This window comes from Aplosporella prunicola, assembly GCF_010093885.1.
Source record: "Aplosporella prunicola CBS 121167 unplaced genomic scaffold K452scaffold_33, whole genome shotgun sequence".
NCBI classification, from domain to species: domain Eukaryota; kingdom Fungi; phylum Ascomycota; class Dothideomycetes; order Botryosphaeriales; family Aplosporellaceae; genus Aplosporella; species Aplosporella prunicola.
This window is the reverse complement of record NW_022983561.1, coordinates 162,618-180,471: the sequence shown is the minus strand read 5'-3', so window position 1 is coordinate 180,471 and position 17,854 is coordinate 162,618. Positions and strand designations below refer to the sequence as shown.

The 17,854-nt window shown below is 51.5% G+C and overlaps 3 protein-coding genes across 3 annotated transcripts; all 3 read left to right on the top strand.

Annotated features, from left to right (window-relative positions):
- Window positions 1-3,272: 3,272 nt before the first annotated feature.
- K452DRAFT_236325 (uncharacterized protein) lies at window positions 3,273-4,776 on the top strand (the record flags this gene model as incomplete). The annotated part of the gene is made up of 5 exons (XM_033537496.1): window positions 3,273-3,320; window positions 3,375-3,493; window positions 3,550-3,789; window positions 3,848-4,194; window positions 4,256-4,776. 5 exons carry the CDS (start codon window positions 3,273-3,275, stop codon window positions 4,774-4,776), a joined length of 1,275 nt encoding a protein of 424 aa, XP_033392902.1.
- A 6,151-nt stretch (window positions 4,777-10,927) lies between these two features.
- On the top strand, window positions 10,928-12,608 carry K452DRAFT_329396 (uncharacterized protein; the record flags this gene model as incomplete). Its single annotated transcript, XM_033545053.1, has 5 exons — window positions 10,928-11,192; window positions 11,229-11,404; window positions 11,482-11,530; window positions 11,653-12,425; window positions 12,447-12,608. 5 exons carry the CDS (start codon window positions 10,928-10,930, stop codon window positions 12,606-12,608), a joined length of 1,425 nt encoding a protein of 474 aa, XP_033392901.1.
- Window positions 12,609-14,007: 1,399 nt separating this feature from the next.
- On the top strand, window positions 14,008-17,327 carry K452DRAFT_258153 (uncharacterized protein). The gene is made up of 4 exons (XM_033538462.1): window positions 14,008-14,352; window positions 14,409-14,889; window positions 14,978-15,327; window positions 15,390-17,327. Exons 1-4 carry the CDS (start codon window positions 14,131-14,133, stop codon window positions 17,232-17,234), a joined length of 2,898 nt encoding a protein of 965 aa, XP_033392900.1. The 5' UTR covers window positions 14,008-14,130; the 3' UTR covers window positions 17,235-17,327.
- The last annotated feature ends 527 nt before the right edge of the window (window positions 17,328-17,854 follow it).

The following is a 17,854-nucleotide window of genomic DNA, read 5'->3' as shown; positions in this document are numbered from 1 at the left end:
AAAAAAAAAAAAAAAAAAAAAAAAAAAAAAAAAAAAAAAAAAAAAAAAAAAAAAAAGAAGCGCCAGACGTGGCTCTGTTTCTGTGAGCCATAGGAAAGGCAGGATTGCTCTTGCATGCAGGTACAGAAGCCTGGTGATGGGCTGCGGATTACAGATGATGGCGGCTGCGTTTTTAGTGCGGCTCTGAGTTTGGAGAACGGGCTCTCAGATGTACTAGGATATGCCGGGAGGTCATCATAGAAGCAAAATCTTCGTGGCCGTGGTGGTAGGGTCATCCAAATAGATCCAGGGCGCGGCGGTTTTGGTGGAACGGATGGTCCACCCAACGTTGAAAGCGGCAGACAAAGCTATGATACATCCTAAATCATCAGCAACGCAAAAACTCATCTCAACTACCATTGAAAGTAACGTTGCCTGCACTGGGCACGCTGGGGCAATGACAAAGTTGGGGAGCCGTAGTCGCTGTGTCTGGATCCTGCAAAGTCAGTCGAACAACACCAGACCGATATCGACCATACCTAGCAGAGGACCTCCTCATCGAAAAAAGATAACTGTAGGCCATCGCCGAAGTGTGGTTTCACGAACACGTGGTGGCAAGCCGATCGTGGAAAAGATCACCTGTTTGCTCAATGACCCAGACCGACGTCGAGCGCACCATGACCTACTATCGGTTACTCGCAACGGCCACTATCCCCCAGAAACCAGTTCAGCTTTCCAGTTTGACCATTCGGCCGGTAAGAGAACCGCCTCATGGGAGTATATGTCGGATCTGCCTTGATAAGTGAAGCGATCTGGTTCCTCTGCGCACGCAGTGTGGTTCAACAGCCAATCCATCGCATTCCAGTTCGCTCGATTGTCTCACGACACGTTTCTGCGCGTGGCCATAGCCGACGAGAACGGGACCCTGCGCGGTCAAGGCTTGCAAATTTCCAGTTACGATGGCATGCGACCGGAGCATTTTTTTCGCAAGAAATCGTACGCGATGTTGAACTCGTAGAGCTGGACGGACGCTCTTTGCGGATCGGATCAGTGTTGATGTGCAGTACGGCGGACACGTGTTGCGCCGTGCGTGCAGAGCGCGCCTGGTCCGCGAGGCCCAGAGGTTGAAGGAGAACATCAATGGCGTAGTCTTGTCGCTCTTGGAGAAGGTTCTAAGCCATGCGCGGTTTCGATAGCTTGGCGACGCGTCGAGGTACGAAAGCTACGAGCTGTTGTTGATGCGGCGCGCCGTGGGCGATCAACTGGAATATCGGATTGCATCCGAGCGAGGTTAAGCGGTCGCCCCGGGGCCTTTGCACATGGTAACGGCACTTCTCGGTCCTGGCACCGTGTTCCAGGCAGCGGAAAACGCGAGTTCCAGGAAATCAAACGTTGACCTCCGGCGGAAAGCAAAGGACGTGGTCGAGGCGTGTACAGGCTCGAGATGAGACATAACCCCCTCGAAGAACCCACGGTTCTCTCGGCGCACTCCGAACACCGTGCGGCTCATTGCAGGCGATCGTTTGTCGGTTATCAAGACTTTGTTGGACTGGCGCTTGGGTCGAAGAAATCAGATCTGGATAATGGTGATGAACGCAGCAATGTCGCACGGTGCGCCGGAAAATACTAACTACGGACGAGAGCGGAACGCGGAAAATGGCAGGGCGGAAAAAGCAAAGCTGAAAGGGGCAGGGAACGCCGGGACGAGACGAACATGGTATCTCGAAAAATTAAACGGACAACTGTAGGGCGATGAAGGGTGCAAACATGAAGTAAACGCACACGGAGGATTTGCTTGACGGAAAACCAAATAATGCGGTGCCAGCGCAGGAGGGGGAGGTACGAATACGTGCTAAGGATTGCCGCCAGGGGCAGCATACCGAGCGCAAGGCCATGTTATGAACGAGAACGCATTGCTATAGCGGCAGGGTATGTCTTGGGGGTGGAGGAATACCAATTGCGTAAGGTCGATCGTTGAAGCCGAGAGCCGAGGCCAAAAGAGCGGTTTTTAAGGAGCGGTCTTTGGTGGACGAGAGGGAGCGTGGATGAGGCTGAAGAGCGGAGAAGTGACGACAAGAGTGAGCGACAGTGTTGAGAGGGCGTGGAGGAGGCGCAGTCCCCAGATGGACGATCGCTGTGAGGGAAGGCGGATTGTGGTTGGCGAGACGGCACGTGAGAACGGTGGGCTGGCGCGTCAAGAGTTTCCCATCAGGCGCGATTGATCTTCACCGGCGCGATAGCAGCACGGTCCTTTCATTTCCGCGAGTCCAGACTGGGGAAAAGCGGTGCCTGGGTAAAAGAGGAGGGATGACAAGTGGACGAGCTGCGGAGTCACGGACTGAGGTCGAGAACGACACACCAAAAATACGCGCCGCTAACTGCCGGCACTAAGGCGCCACGGACGGCAGCCACCGCGATCACGCGTGGCTGAGAATGGGGCGCGGTAGAGTCCCTGGCGAGTCCGGGGAGGCAGGCCTTGAACATCCGACGGCCTCAACACGGTGCTGCGTGCGAACACGATGAAGCGAGTCGTCTGTCTGCGGCTTCGCTTTGCCTCATCATGTGCACGCAAGCGATGCGCGATGCGGGCGCAAAAAGGGTATGATGACTGTTTCGTTCAAGCGGGGAAGGGGGAACGAGGGCATAGCAGCTGCCGTTAAGGCTCTCCCCCTTCCTCTTTCCTCCCTCCTCCTCTGCCGCCGCCGGCGCGACGACAACACGAGTCAGGCGCGACCGGCCGACACGCGTCGATCTGGAAGCTTTGGAACGCGCTCGCGATCTGCCATGAGCCTGAATGCGGCCCGCAAGACCCGGCAACTTCACCGTTTTCATGAGAGCCTGCGCATGCTGATGATCGCCCTCAACACAGCATGACGGGGTTTCAGCAGAATCCTTCTATTGGCTTGCTGCCCTGTTTCAAGGGGCCCATAGCCAACGTCAAGTGCTCGAGCCTCCACCAAACCCACCTACCTCGCATCAGGACAGGGGCCACTGCTGGATAAAATGTCCCTCGCACCTCCACCTCTTGCGCTCTTCAGTCAGCGACTCACCTCTCCCCCCCACCCCCTCTCTCTCCTCCTCTTTTTTTCCTTTTCTTTCCGTTACCACACGTTCCTTACCAGACCAGCATCTCGTCAACAATGGCGAACGACGCAGGGTACACGATCCAGGGCCCCCAATCGCGGGCCCAGACCTCGTCGAGTACAGCGGCGGAGAGCACAGTCTCCGCCGTTGAGGTCGAGACCAAGCCTCTGGAGAATGTCTTCTCCACCGCAAGTCATTCGAGAGTCGCCATGTACCGCAAGAAGAGAACCAAGACCATAGAGATGGATGACTACTTTGTCCGTGTTGCCCGGCCCGCTGTAGTGGATCCGCACGCTGACTGTGGCTTATAGGTTGGACCCCGGTCGATCGACAAGCACTCTAGGTGGCCGACCTTCATGAGGATGCACGGCAGCATCTTGCCCAACATGCTGCTGCCCTTGTTCTTCATTGGTTGCTGGGCCTCGCTGATGTAATTTCTATCCCCAAAATGTCTACTGCAAGGCCTTGACACTGACATCCCCGCAGCACCTGCTTGTCCCAGTTCATTTACCAGCTCGGTGTCTCCAACATCCTTCTCACGGTTCTTGGTTTCGTCGTTTCGCTGGCCATCTCCTTCCGCTCGTCAACAGCCTACGAGAGATACTCGGAAGGCCGGAAGTACTGGTCGCAATTGATGCTCGTATCTCAGACTCTGGCCCGCGAGATCTGGATATCCGCAAGCGAACGTGAAGGAGAAGAGGGCAAGGAAGACGTCCTGGCCAAGCTGTAAGTTGCCCTCCGAGAAGCTGGATATCTCACATCCCATGCTGACACGTCGTGCCAGGACCGGCCTTAACCTCATCGTCGCCTTCGCCAACGCGCTCAAGCACAAGCTGCGCTTCGAGCCCTACATCCACTACGAGGACCTTCAAGGCCTCGTGCAATTCCTTGACACTTTCGCCAAGGACGCCGAGGAACCCGACCTGCTCCAGCCGCGTCGCGTGTCGACGTGGAAGCGCGCAGGCACGTACCTCGGCGTGCCTATGGCCGAGTCGAATCCCCGCAAGGAACTCAAACGCGCCAAGAAGCCTCTGGGAAACCTGCCTCTGGAAATCCTCAGCCACTTGACTACCTACATCGACAGCCTCGTCGAACAGGAAAGGCTCAAGGGTTACCACACGAACGTAGCCAGTAAGAATCTCCATACCTAATCTTATTGCAGACGCCAGCTGACACGATCGCCTTCCCCCAGCGAGTTCAATTACTCAGATGAACGATGTGCTGATCGGTTGTGAGCGTGTACTGAACACGCCGCTGCCTATCGCTTACACCATCGCCATCAGCCAGATCACGTGGCTCTACGTGCTGCTGTTACCGTTTCAGCTGTGGCCTGAGCTCAAGTGGGTGACGATTCCCGGAACTATGGCTGCGGCGTACATCATCCTCGGCTTCGAAGTCATCGGACGCGAGATCGAAAACCCGTTTGGTAACGACGTTAACGATCTGCCGCTCGACGACTACTGCAACCAACTGGCTGGAGAGATTGATATCATCGCCTCAGCACCTGCTCCTAAGCCCGAAGAGTTCATCAAGCGCCAAGACAATCTTGTTCTCTTCCCCTTCAGCGCGAATGGCTACGGCGCCTGGAATGCCAGGCCTGTAGAACAGGTCCGCGAGCGCTTAAGGAGCAGGCCGCACCAGACCATGGAGCAGGTCCAGGAGACAAGGAAGACGGTGCACAAGAAGAACAAGAGGAGAAAGGAGGAAGTGTAGAGGCTGGAATGCCTCTCATTGCCCTCTTGTTTCCCTTTATCCTTCTTTGTCCCAGTCTGTTTTTGTTCCGTCCACTTTCCACGTGGATTTTGCGTGTCTAAAGGGGTGGTCTAAATTGTCAATTTGCACCCAGCGCGGCGTTTTCATTTGTTTTTCTGCTCGCCAACTGACCACCCCTTGCGCTCCAAAATTGCAAGCTGATTTTCTTGGAGTCATTTCATTTTGCCTTCTGTTTTTGCTTGTTTTGTCGCTCGAGGTCTCTTTTCCGACCTCAGCGGCTTGCGTTTTGCTCTTTTTTGCATTATACCTACCCTTCACCCTCGGACACGACTAGTACGACCCTATCTCTTTTCCGTTTTTTTCCCTGTTTACCTGTTGTCGCACTCCGCATACCAAAAGGGGTCGTCGTCATAACCTGTCCGATTATTCGTCGGCTGTACACTTTTTCTTTTTTTGTTTGTTGTTTGCTCAGCGGCCGCAGCAGCTATCTATCACCTGCTGCGGCCGCTGTCATCAATACCCCACGCTCGTTACTATTATCACGCTGATGATGTTGCATTTCAAACATCGTCGTCAGCACATAACCCCCATTATCTATCCCCTCCCTCACACATCTCCGTCTGTTTTTACAGCTGTACAGCCCTTTACTACTACATCTACATCTACACCACCAATTCCCCCATACCCACACGTATGTATACCCTTCTGCCAGGCTCTTTGAGGGCCGCGCGGCGGGAGGTTCTTTTCCTGAAATACGAACAAAAAAAGGGGAGAGGACTCACGCTGCGGGATCGCTTCAAAATCGGAAAGAAAAGGGCAACGCTGGCATGAAACATGAAAGCGTTGCTTGGTATTTTGAAAAATTCGCTGTGCCTTTCTTGAGTGGTTGTGATGCTATTCTGATTGTATCGTGTGTACTTGAGTTTATTTAACTTTTACTAACTGCAAGAGGAGTGTGCAGATGGTTCGTAATTGGTAAGTAAAAACTCGATTAAGAAGGTTTGACTATCTAAGCTTTATTAATACTTTTGGAATTAGCTAACACCACAGAGATATCTTCTCACAAATGGTCATCCACTCGCACTACCCGATTACACACCAATCAATCAACCATCCACACAAACGTATCGACAAAACAAAACTAAAAAGAAACAAACCACTTCGGTAACGCCTTCCCCCGCCTAACGTCCATCCCCATGGAGCGAAGTTTCACCGTGAAGCGAGATGGTAATACTTGTACGGAGTAGAAGAAAAGACCCAGCTACGATGTGTAGAGTCTGTGCGTGCTCTAAGACCTTCTTATCTATACCTAGGATTCGGGCTAGGAACTGGGCAAGAAGTGCTTTATAGAGACTGCTTATATCGTCCTCTGTCTCGCTATACGGTGGATCTCGGTTCGCGATGACAGACGTTACACCAACGCCTCAAGCAACCCCAACACCGCCGCCACTACTCCTCCGCACCACTCGCCACCACCAAGGAGCGCCCTCGCCCCAGCAGCAGCCGCAGTCTTCGAGCTCGTGGCCGCGGTCCCGCGCGTCGTTTCCGCACCGCCAGTCGTGTGTCCTGTCGTGCTCGGTCTCGCGCTCGATTTTTGACGTGTGGTTGTCGCTGTCGCTGTATCCTGCTGTGCCTCTACATCCGCAGAAGCAGCAGAAGAAGAAACCATAGCAGGACTAAACGTAGTCACCGCCTCGCCGTTAACATAAAGCACAAAGGCCGAGGCGGCGGGGAGGCTGTACGTCGTCCCTGCGATAGTGAGGGCCGGGCCACCGAGGACGAGTGTCGTGCCCGGGGCGATGGAGTAGCTGCCGTCTGGGGCGGCGGTTATGGTCTGACTGGCTATAGTAAGGACGGAGGGGGGCTTGTCGTTGGTTGTGGGAAACGGGGCTGCGGAGAGGGTTTGGGTGGCGCCGTTTATGAGGATAATGGTAGGTGCGGTGGTGGTGCTGGGGTTGGTGGAGGGGCGAGGGAGGCTGTAGGTTGTTCCTGAGAGAGTGAGCGCGGGGCCGCCTGGTGTGAGGGTGGTGTAGGGGGCGAGAGGGAAGCTGCCGTCTGATGCTGCCGTTATGGTCTGGCCAGCGATGGTTAGAATTTGGAGAGCGGCAGGAGGCGCGGATGGGCTTAAGAGGGTATGTGTTTCCCCGTTGATGATGATTGCGGGCGCGGTGGTAGTGGGATCAGGAGAGGCTGGATGGAGGCTATAGGTCGTGCCGGAAATGGTAAGGGCTGGACCACCTGGTATGAGGGTGGTGCCGGAGGCAAAAGGAAAGCTGCCGTCGGGTGATGCAGTTATGGTATGGCCGGCGATAGAAAAGACAGGAATGGCTGTCGGGGCTGCGGCGACAGTGAGAGTTTGCGTGGCACCGTTGATGATCACAACAGGCCCGACGTCAGAGTTAGGTGGTAGTTGTAGAAGACTGTAAGTGACCCCACTGATCGTAAGCGCAGGACCGCCGGGTAGTAGTGTCGTCTCCGGTGCGACAGAGAAGCCGCCATCAGAAGCAGCAGTGGCGATGGAATGGTCAGGAAGAGTGAAGACGGCATGGGGAGAAGAAGAGACCACAGAGAGGGTTTGCGCTACGCCGTCGATGATTATAACAGATGGTGAAGTTGAAGCGGGGCTGTAGGAGACCTGTGGGAGACTATAGGTCGTCTCATCGATGGTAATTTCTGGACCACCAGGAACGAGAGTTTCACCAGTGCCAAGGACGAAGTAAGTGTCACTGTTGGAGGCGGTTGCGGTGACAAGAGTATTGGCGATAGTGGGGAAGGGGAGAGACGTAGGGTGAGCTGCTCCAGCGAGAGTTTGCGTTGCCCCGTTGATGACAATGGCAGTAGGAGCAGTAGTTTGAGGAAAGCTGAAGATTGTTCCAGAAATGGTGAGTGCAGGGCCACCGAGAGTGAGAATGGTGCCAGAGCCGATAATGAAGTGAGTATTGCCCCCAGATGTGGCTGCAGTGATCGAGGTTTCTGAGAGTGTGAGGACAAGCGGTGCAGTAGGTGTAGGATAAGGAGAGCCGGTCGCGAGGGGTTGTGTTTTGTCGCTGATGGTGGCAACGGGACTGGTAGATGTCAAAGGTAGGCTATGTGTTGTTCCAGCAACTGTAGCTGGAGAGCCGCCAGGTGAAACTGTCACCTCTGGTGCAATAGTGAAAGTGGCATCAGATGCGGCGATGGAAGTGTGATTAACGACAGTGAGAACGGGTGAGGTATAAATGGCGCCACCAATGGGGTGCGTTACTTCGTCAACAACAATGACGGAATTTGAGGCCTGATCGAGGCTGTATGTAGTTTCATCGCTAACGAGTGCCGGGCCGTTGGGTGACAGTGTTGTCTCTGGTCCTAAAGGAATGCTACCGTCGGAGGCGGCGGTGATGATTTGACTGCCGATAGTAAGGGCGGACGAAGCGGCAACTGCAGAAGCGTGAACGGTGTAGACGGTTTCCGACTTGCTGTTAGTAGAGCTCAGTGTCGTTCCTCCGGCTACAACAGATAGGTCTCCAGCGGACTTAGTTGTTTCAGAGCCCATTGCAATACCACGGGTAGACTCTGGGATAATGTCTATCGAGGCTGTAGTCGAAATGCCAACGACATTAGCACTATGGCCCGCAAATGCCGTTATTTCTTCCCGTGACAAGCTGCCAGCCTCGTTGGAGTCGTACGGTTTAATCTTGCTTCCAGATAGATTCCTGTAGTTTGACAGAATACTAACTGTAACTGCTGCATTTGGTGCTTTGGGGGCCGGAGACGTAACGGTATCTCCGCTCCTAGTGATTGCGGTGGTTTTGACCACCGATAATACTGTAGTGTGTTGGGAGGGACCATTAAAAGATGTCGTTCCTGGGATTGAATCTGGCGCTGATGTTGTTGATGTTGCTAAATAGAACGTAGAACCTGTCTCCGTGGTGCAAGGAGGGTGATATGGGGGGGTAACTGAACATGAGAACAAGTCCAATCCAGAGAAATCCGCCGTCCGCAATGGTTGCTGGTTTAGGTAGCTAACAAGCGAAGATGGTAAGCTCTCGTCCGGCCATCCGTATTCAACCGTTTGAGCCCAAACTAGTATGCTCCAGACAGTGGGTGATGGTAGCTTTAAGGTGGTTTGCGACGGGACGAAGCATTCGTAATTCAAACAGCCGGACCTGGATCGAGTCCTCTCGGTGCCCCCATAAATTTCGTCAAATACAAAGTAAGTAGTCGGCCATGTCCTTATGCATGTCAGTTTTGTTCTTCTTTGACAGTGATAATGAGGCATACAGTGTCACATCATTCCAGGTCCAGGTGAGCTCATGCGTGGTGATATCAGTTGCAGTCGCATTCGAAAGTTCCTCAGAGGCGGTTACGGTTTCAAAGTGAGTAGTTGATGAGTTGTTCCCAAATACCGTTACATGCGGGATAACGATTTGTGTGATTTCAACCGACGAGATTTCATAAGTATATGGCGTCGAATAAGTCAGGCTACGACGAGATCCGGCTCGCAGCACGCAACCGGAACAAAGAGGTTCAGGACTAGAAGTGGTTGAATTTGAGCCGCTTCCCCAAGTTGGTATCATTACAGATCCATAAGTGGGCGCTGGTGTTGCTAGTGACGGCTTTGCAACAACCACTGAGATGAACAAAGCCAACAATAGAGGCAGACCAAAGGAAGACATTGTTGGCAGAATTGGGACTTCTATCGAGTAAGATAAAACAAATGGAACCAGGGATTAGATCGCTGACCTACATGGCGCCAAGTAAATAGATCTTGAAGAGTTTAGGTGAATGCGGGCCGCCTTTGGACTCGAACAGTTTGTTGGTTGCATGTCTCTAGGCTGCAGAGACCCGGATTGAGGACGAACTCAGTAGTATTGCCTCACCGGTAATATGCGGTGTCTCCCAATGATAAGATTATTGTGCAATGGAGAGGTAAGGGTGTTACAGCTTCAAAAGGCTGCAGGAACTAAACATAGGCTCATACGGCCAATCTAGGCGAGAGCGGACGTGGTATATCGTAACGGTGAGGCGCAAGCTCAAACAAAGCGGTGACAATGTACGACGAATAATCGGATGATAAAAGATAACAGCTGAAGACAGTCTATTCGCTTTATCTCATCATACCGTTGGAGTTGCTTGAGCTATACAATCTCGGTTTGACGCAGACCATTATCGGAATCTCGAGGGATGTATGAAGGCCTTCGTCCCCATACCATACGACACGCTTCATGAATGTGCCAAGCCAGATGGCGGTTAGTAATCGCCATCGTGTCATCCTTTTACGAACGCTGCAGACGGCTTGATGCAGTGGTAGAGCCTCTGGCCTTACAAGGAAGCAATGGTCTATCAAGGCTATGCTGGTATGTACCCGGAAATGAAGTCAGCCGGATACCTCGATGTGCGTCAAGATGTGCCTACCCGCTAAGCGGTGATTATAGTAAAATTAGCACAAGAGGACAGCCTAGGTCTTGCGTCACAATGTTCCCAAGCCACCAATTCATGGAGAAGCGACCTTGCCTAGACACGGTTAGCACTGTTACACCAGCTGTACCGGTTTGGACAGCGCCCGCTAACCATCAACGAAGTCCGCATACAAAATAAAAAAGGACATACAGTTTATAGGTCCACAAAGCTCACAGACTAATTGCTCTCCGTATTATGCGTTCACTTCATAGTATGTTAGGGCCACTCTTACCATGCCTGGACATGCTATATGCATATCACCGACTCTACCACTCATCGCACCAGCAGAAGTCAGACCATTCTGGCTGCCTAACGTCACCACCGTGTATGACTTTGCCGGATAGAAAGGCAAAATGGTCACCATGTAGTACTATTTGCCTGGAAATCAATAGCAAGCTGTATCCCGAGATGCAGTAGGTTTTCGGATGCACCCAAACAACTCGAATACCATCACTGCTTTTGATTTGCTGCATTTTAGTGCTTACTTCGTACTATCATCTTGCGCGGTCTAATAAAAGTTGGTATGCCGGTCCTGCTCAGAAGACCCAAGTCACTGATAGCGATTTACACCAATTCACCAGATTTCTTGGAAAATTCCTCTACCTACGTACAATATCTCCTGTAAAAACTGTATACTGTATACTGTGTTCTGGAAAGAACGGATGCCCCGAATTTGTCAAAGCTAGGCAAGTTTTCTCTAAAAACTTTCCAAATGACTTTGAGATCCCAGACAACCAAGGCACCAGAGCCTTATATTTTGCATGCTACGGATGAATGGGATGGAAATGACGGTGCATGGTCCACTTTTCGAATCAGTATCGGAAATCCTCCTCAAGAATTTCGACTCCTCATATCGACATCTGGCCACGAGACTTGGGTTCCAATTCCAGAAGCATGCAGTCAAGATGGACTGAGCGATATTTCACTACAACACTGCGCATCCACAAGAGGCGTTGAATCATTTAATAGTATGGCAAGTTTCGGCTTCCAAACGAACAAATCTTCTACCTGAGAAATGATTGGACTCTATGACCTCGGACTGGACAGTCACCTAAACTACAGTGGAAACGGAGCTTATGGCTACGACACAGTTCCCTTCGGAGGAGCTCAATCAGCAGATGCTTTGAGTATAGATCACCAAATAGTAGCAGGATTTGCCACAAAGGACTACTACATCGGCATGTTGGGCGTCAGCATTACGCCATCCAGTTTTTCCAGCCTCAGCAAGCCAATACAGAGCATACTCTCCAATCTAAAAAAAACCAGACTATGATCCCGAGTATGTCTTATGGGTATACAGCTGGTGCTCATTATCGTAAGTTATCTCACCAGAAAGACTCATGAGCGTACAGGATCACCAATCATGAAATTATTATATTTTATTTTTGTATCCTTACAAGAGTTTGGAGAGGATACGTGGCTAAAAAAATCTTTCAGGCTATAGGAAAGTCTCAGGAAGCCTTGTCCTTGGTGGCTTTGACCAGTCGCGATTCAGGCCTTTGAACTTCAGCTTTGCGTTTGCACAGAAAACAAGCCTCCAAGTCGGTATACAGTCTATATTGGTCTCAGATACACTACACGGCCAAGGATTGACTTCAATGTCCCTGGAAGAGGGGCATTTATCCGTCATTGATTCAACAGTCCCACATATGTGGTTTCCGGCGGAAGTATGCGACAGATTTGCTGATGCTTTCGGTCTGACTTATGATCTCACCAGCGATCTTTACCTCGTAAATTCAACAATCCATGACAGGCTGCGAGGGCTTAATGCGACAGTACAAATCAAGATCGGCCAGAACCTGAACCCGAGTGAGAACAGCACCACCATCTCCTTGCCATACTCCGCACTGGATCTGGAAGTTTCCAGCTCTTATGTCACAAACACCAGTTATTACTTTCCCATTCGCCGTGCTGCCAACGATTCTCAGTACGTCGTTGGTCGAGCGCTACTCCAGGAAGCATACCTTGTGGTCGACAACGAGCGAGGCAACTTCACTCTCGCCCAGACCATATTTTCTGATCCGTTGCCGGCCCAAGACATTGTAACAATCAAGCCACCGGGAGACGAATTAGCTCATGAAGGACCTGATCTCGGAAATGGCGTTATCGCGGGCATCGTCGTCTCCTGTATTGCCATTTTTACAGCTCTTTTGGTAGTATTACTCTGTCTCCGCCGACGTCGCAAAACTTTACAAGAGAATTTCAGTCCAGTCCAGACTGAACCAGTTCAGTACGGCGATTGCTCCCAAACCACCAAGCTATCAGAGCTGGATATCGCCAACGAAATCGCAGAAATTGCGGCTCCAGCAAATGATATGACAGCCTCCAGCAATGAGACAGTGGCCAATGAGCTGGAAAACACTCAAGTGTCGCAAGTACACGAAATGGAATAAGTTAAGATTTTCAATCCTATCCTGGGACTGAGTAATAGAGTGGCGACAAAACCTGTAAAGGCGCTGTTTCGAAGCGAACCCGGACTCTGGAGATCTAGCTGGCAGCCTAGCATATGACACTTTTTCCAAACTATTACTGTGAAATTGCGGACCGAACTACTTCGGCGCGTGTAACTTCCATCACTTTGAAGCGTGATTCACAGTCTTGCGAGATGATGGTGCTTGTACGGAGTAGAAGAGACCTAGTTAAGATATACAGAGCCTATGCGTGCTCTAAGACCTTTTCAATCATACCCAGGACTCGGGCTAGGAGCTAGGCAAGAAGTACTTTATAGAGACTGCTTGTATCGTCCCCTAATTCGCTAGACGGTGGATATCGATTTGGAGTGACGGACGTCACCTTATGTCGCAACCCCTTTGGTCATTAAGGCAAATTCGGGCTGGGACATAGACAAGGAGTATTCTATAGGGACTGCCTGTATCATTCCCTATCTCGCTAGATTGTGGATCTCGGTTCGCGGTGATGGACGTTACAGAAACTAGTACGGTTTTAGCAACTGAATTCCTAAGGACTGGATCCCATGATCGTTACTCGTCAGTCATTTTTTGGTCAGTTACGCTCTTGGCGAGTACAGATGTCAGCACTATAGAAGAAAAACGTGGATCTCAAAGGTCGAGGCTTCACCTCGCGTAAGTTTTTGTTGCTTTTCCCCTGCTTCTCGCTTATGCGCTATTTGCTAATGAACTCACCGAAAGAACTCTGTTTGACAGCTCACTACACAGGATCACTGCAAGTGCGGTGGGTCCCCACCAGCGCTTCGGCAATCTATGCGGTCGGTGTCGGCGAGTACATTGATTTTTCCAGCAGTGCAGTGGCTTCCACGATCCAGACTCACTAGGGTGCCCTGGAGATATCTCCTGATTACGTGGGTACCGCAATACTCGGGCCGGGTGGCCGGGGGGATCCCCTACCGGGGTAGCTGGCGATCATTTGACCTCTATCCTTGCAAACACCAACGCTTCTGGCCCCCGTCGCAACGAATAGATCCCCTCGCACAGTCTGCAGAAGGGTCTAAGCAGGCGGAAGCCGACCATGCAGGATAATGTGCTTCTCCCATTGACTAACGTACTCTGTACCAAGTCACTCGCTACCACATCCTCCTTTCTCTCCCCTTTTTACCTTCTTTGCCACATCGGCATGTGGCTTGAAGCAATAAAAGTATGTAATGTGGAGATCGTGCTGAGCCTTCAATCCTCACAGAACTAGAATGCTTTCTCCGGTTCCGGAGTTCGGTACCGATATGGCTAGGTATGGCGAATCCTGAAGCTACTGCTATATTGGGCCAAGCCTGTCGGTGACCCTGGATGGCTTTGCATGAGGCGGATATTTTGGAACATCGATGGTATGTGGAGTCGCAATGCCACAGCTGAATAGCAAAGATTATATAAAGCAAGGTCAGTGTGGATTTGACTTCAAGCATCACTCTTCCTTCAGACAACGAAGCTGCAGGTGGTTGCCAGAATGCCTCCTGCACTGATTGAGCCCTTGCCATCTTGGGATTATCCCACCTACGTACAAGCGAAGTCGGTTTCTCTTGCCAAAGATGCTGAACCACAAACTCTCATCCAACTGCTACAACGTGCTGCAACACGCTGGCCGAACAACAGCATCTCTTTCAAAGACAAAGGATGGGACCAGGAGGCAGAGACACTTACTTACGCAGACATTTTCCGTGAGGTTATGGTATATTACATCTTATAATCCAGGATCAACCCTTGAGACATACTGATATTCTCCAGTTTAATGCAGCAAAACTTCGAGCCGGGGGCATAGTTACATCGCAAAAGTGCATTGTGTTGTACTTCAATACACACCGCGCCAATACTATATGGTACTGGTCTGTCGTGGCCGCTGGCGGCATACCTGCACTGCTCAGCCCCTTGTCGAACAATGCAACAACACTTACTGGCGAGCTGGACAACGTCAATAAGCTTTTCCAAGGGCCTACCATTCTGACATCCAAGCAACTGAGCGGAACATTCAAGCTAATTCCTGGCTTCAAAACCACCACGATCCAACAAGTGGCAATTATCCCAAACACGCCGGTTCAAGAAGAGAACGCGGCAAACTCCGATGCATTGGCAACATTGCTTTTTACATCCGGGAGCACGGGATACGCTAAAGCTGTGGAATACACGCACGAACAACTCATATGCTCGAGCAAGCTCAAGAGCAAGTTCCATCGCATGGATTCGAGCAAGACATTCATGTCTTGGATCAGTGAGTTCTCCTTGTGGCACCCTTTGTCTTGATAATAAGCTTTTTTCAATAATGCTTGAGCAAACGGCTGACTCGATGGTGCTCCAAGGTTTCGACCACAGTGCTGCTCTTTGCGAGATTCACCTGCAAGCTCTGTATGCAGGAGCTAACCAAGTCATGATCCCGGCTATTGACTTCGTGCGTCAGCCACTCCGCTTCTGGGCTGCTCTCAGTGAACACAAGGTTGCGTATACATTCTCGCCCAACTTCTTTTTGGCTGCAGCCTCCCGTGCGATGAATGAGCAAAGTGGGAAGCACGAGTATGATTTCAGTAATTTGAGAGTTATCATGTGTGGCGGTGAAGCGAACCGGACAAGCACTCTGGCGATGACGGAGGAGGTTTTGGTGCGATACAATGCTCCACCAAGAAGTATCAAATCGAGTTACGGTTTGTCTGAGGTAAGCACTTCCTATACCTGCGGCCTCATTAGTATTATATACGCTGACGAGTACGGATGAAGACTTGTTCAGCTTTCTTCTACAATCTGGAATCACCCACATATGACGTTGAACACGGATACGTCTTCGCGTCTGTTGGAAAACACCTCCCGCAGCATTCTCTGCGCATTGTCGACGAAGAACGAAACCACGTTCCTCAAGGATCATCTGGTGCCATCCAGGTGCGCGGCCCTCTCATCCTCAAGCGCTACTTCAACAACAAGGCCGCGACCGATGCCTGTATGACTCCGGATGGTTGGTTCGACACCGGTGACCTCGGGCTTCTGGATCCAGCTGGTAACCTCCGTATCGTTGGCCGCTCAAAGGAGGTTCTCATCATCAACGGACAGAACTACTCCTCATTCGAGCTGGAACACGCCATTGAGTCAACCAAGATAGCAGGATTGACGCCAAGCTACATCGCCTCTTTTTCCATCTGGGATGATAATGTCGAGGCGGATAGCGAGGACATTGTCATACTCTTAAACCCCCGCGACGATGTAGTGCAAGATTCTCCCGAGCTCCGGGATACCATCTCGCAGATTAACGAAGCTGCCATTCGTTTCTGTCGCAAAAGCCCTGCTGTCATCATCCCGCTGCCGAAGGAAAAGATGCCCAAGTCAACCATTGGCAAACTGTCACGGGCCAAGCTGAAGAAAGCATACCAAGCAGGACAGTTCGACGAATTCAAGCTGCCGGAAGCGCTTCCCGTTGACGAATCTGCAGAATCCAAGGGCTCTGAGCTTATCACGCCATTGCAGAAAACCATTGGGACGGTCTTTGCTGCCGAAACAGGCGTGGAGCTTTCGGACCTACGCCTGGATACGGTCATTTCTCGCCTTGGTATTGACAGTCTAGGCTACTTGCGCATCAAGTCATCCTTGGAAAAGGCGCTTGATGCGGAGGACCCGATGCCAATGACGGAGCTTCTCGCATGCCACACTATCCGTGATCTAGACTTTATGCTCCTTACTCTTGGGACCACAACTCCCAAGTACGATCCGATAGTACCACTCGTCACGACTGGCTCCAAGAACCCGCTCATCCTGTGCCATCCTGGTGGTGGCGAATTCTTGACTTGGTTGGGTCTGCTGCCTTACATCCCAGACCGAAGGGTTTTGGCCTTACGTGTCCGTGGCTTCCACAAGTCCGAAACTCCTTTCGAGACCATTGACGAGATGCTGGACATCTACGTCGAGGGCATCAAGAAGCATCAACCAGAGGGCCCTTATGCACTTCTCGGTCTTTGCTTCGGCGGTCTCCTGGCTTTCGAGCTGGGGAAACGCTTGGAAGTCAACGGCGACGAGGTCCGCTTCATCGCCGGTATCGACAATCCCGCCGACTTGCGCCGCATACAAGTGCGCGAGAAGTCGCGAAACTTCTTCATCGATCTTCTTCACTTCTTCCAGATTCTCTCAATGGAAGAGGCTTTGCGCTGGGAAGAAGAAATGAACGACATCCCAGACGATGAATTCACTTCTGAGATCTTCGCGCGCTTCCCGGACGGTACACTGGAAAGCATGGGCCTGACGCACGCCAAGGTGGAGACGTGGTCCCGCATCAACAACAACATGCAGAACATCACCAAATCCTACGAACCGCAAGGCAAGGTGTCCAAATTCGACATCTTCTGGGTGCCGCCACTGCCGCAATACAATTGCTCGGATGAGCAGTGGCGCTATAACTGGCTGGCAGGCTGGAAGAATCATGTGGCTGGTTCTACACAAGCGGATATAGATGTGGAAGACAGTGAAGGGCCGTTGAGGTACCATCGGGTGGAGGGCTCGCACTTCACTATCCTGCGGCCGGAGAATATTGAGGTTTTCCAGAAGGCGTTGAACACTGCCTTGGAGTTGAGGGGCTGTTAGGTTTCGTCACTTACTTGCTGTTTGGTCATGATTCTGGAGATTATTTTTTTGTTGGTATCGCAGAAGTCGCTTCCTTTTTTCAGCTATTGGTGCAACAAGAAGTTGCTTCTTCCTCTTTGTGCAGATCGGGCTCCGTGATTTTCTACTTACTCAGTGCTTACTCTCTCCCTCAGCTCTGCCCACAAATATTGATCAAGTTGGGACTTTACCCTCGGCAACATTCAGGCATCGCGATAACCCAACACTCAGATGATCAGTGAAGCAGATGATAACTAAAGCCGACGATAGGATCGGAGAATTTGGCGCTGCATGAAGCGAGGCGCGTGATGATCTACCCACTCAGGTGTGTATATGTAGGCAGTATATTAGAAACCTGCAAGGAAAACAAGATGCGTGTGCCTGCATTCGGCGTTGGGCCGATGCGCATCAACGTCCCGAAACGGCAGCGGGGCGCCTGCAAAGTGACGACGCTCATGCAGGTCCACGACTGGGGCAACAAAAGGAAAAAAAAATTGCGCTCCCGCCACGACACACGATCTGAGGGACCAAGCCTTACGGCTTTTTTCAAGCTACAGATCAGAAATGAAAATAGGCGCTGAGGGGCGCGGAGCGCGTGGGAC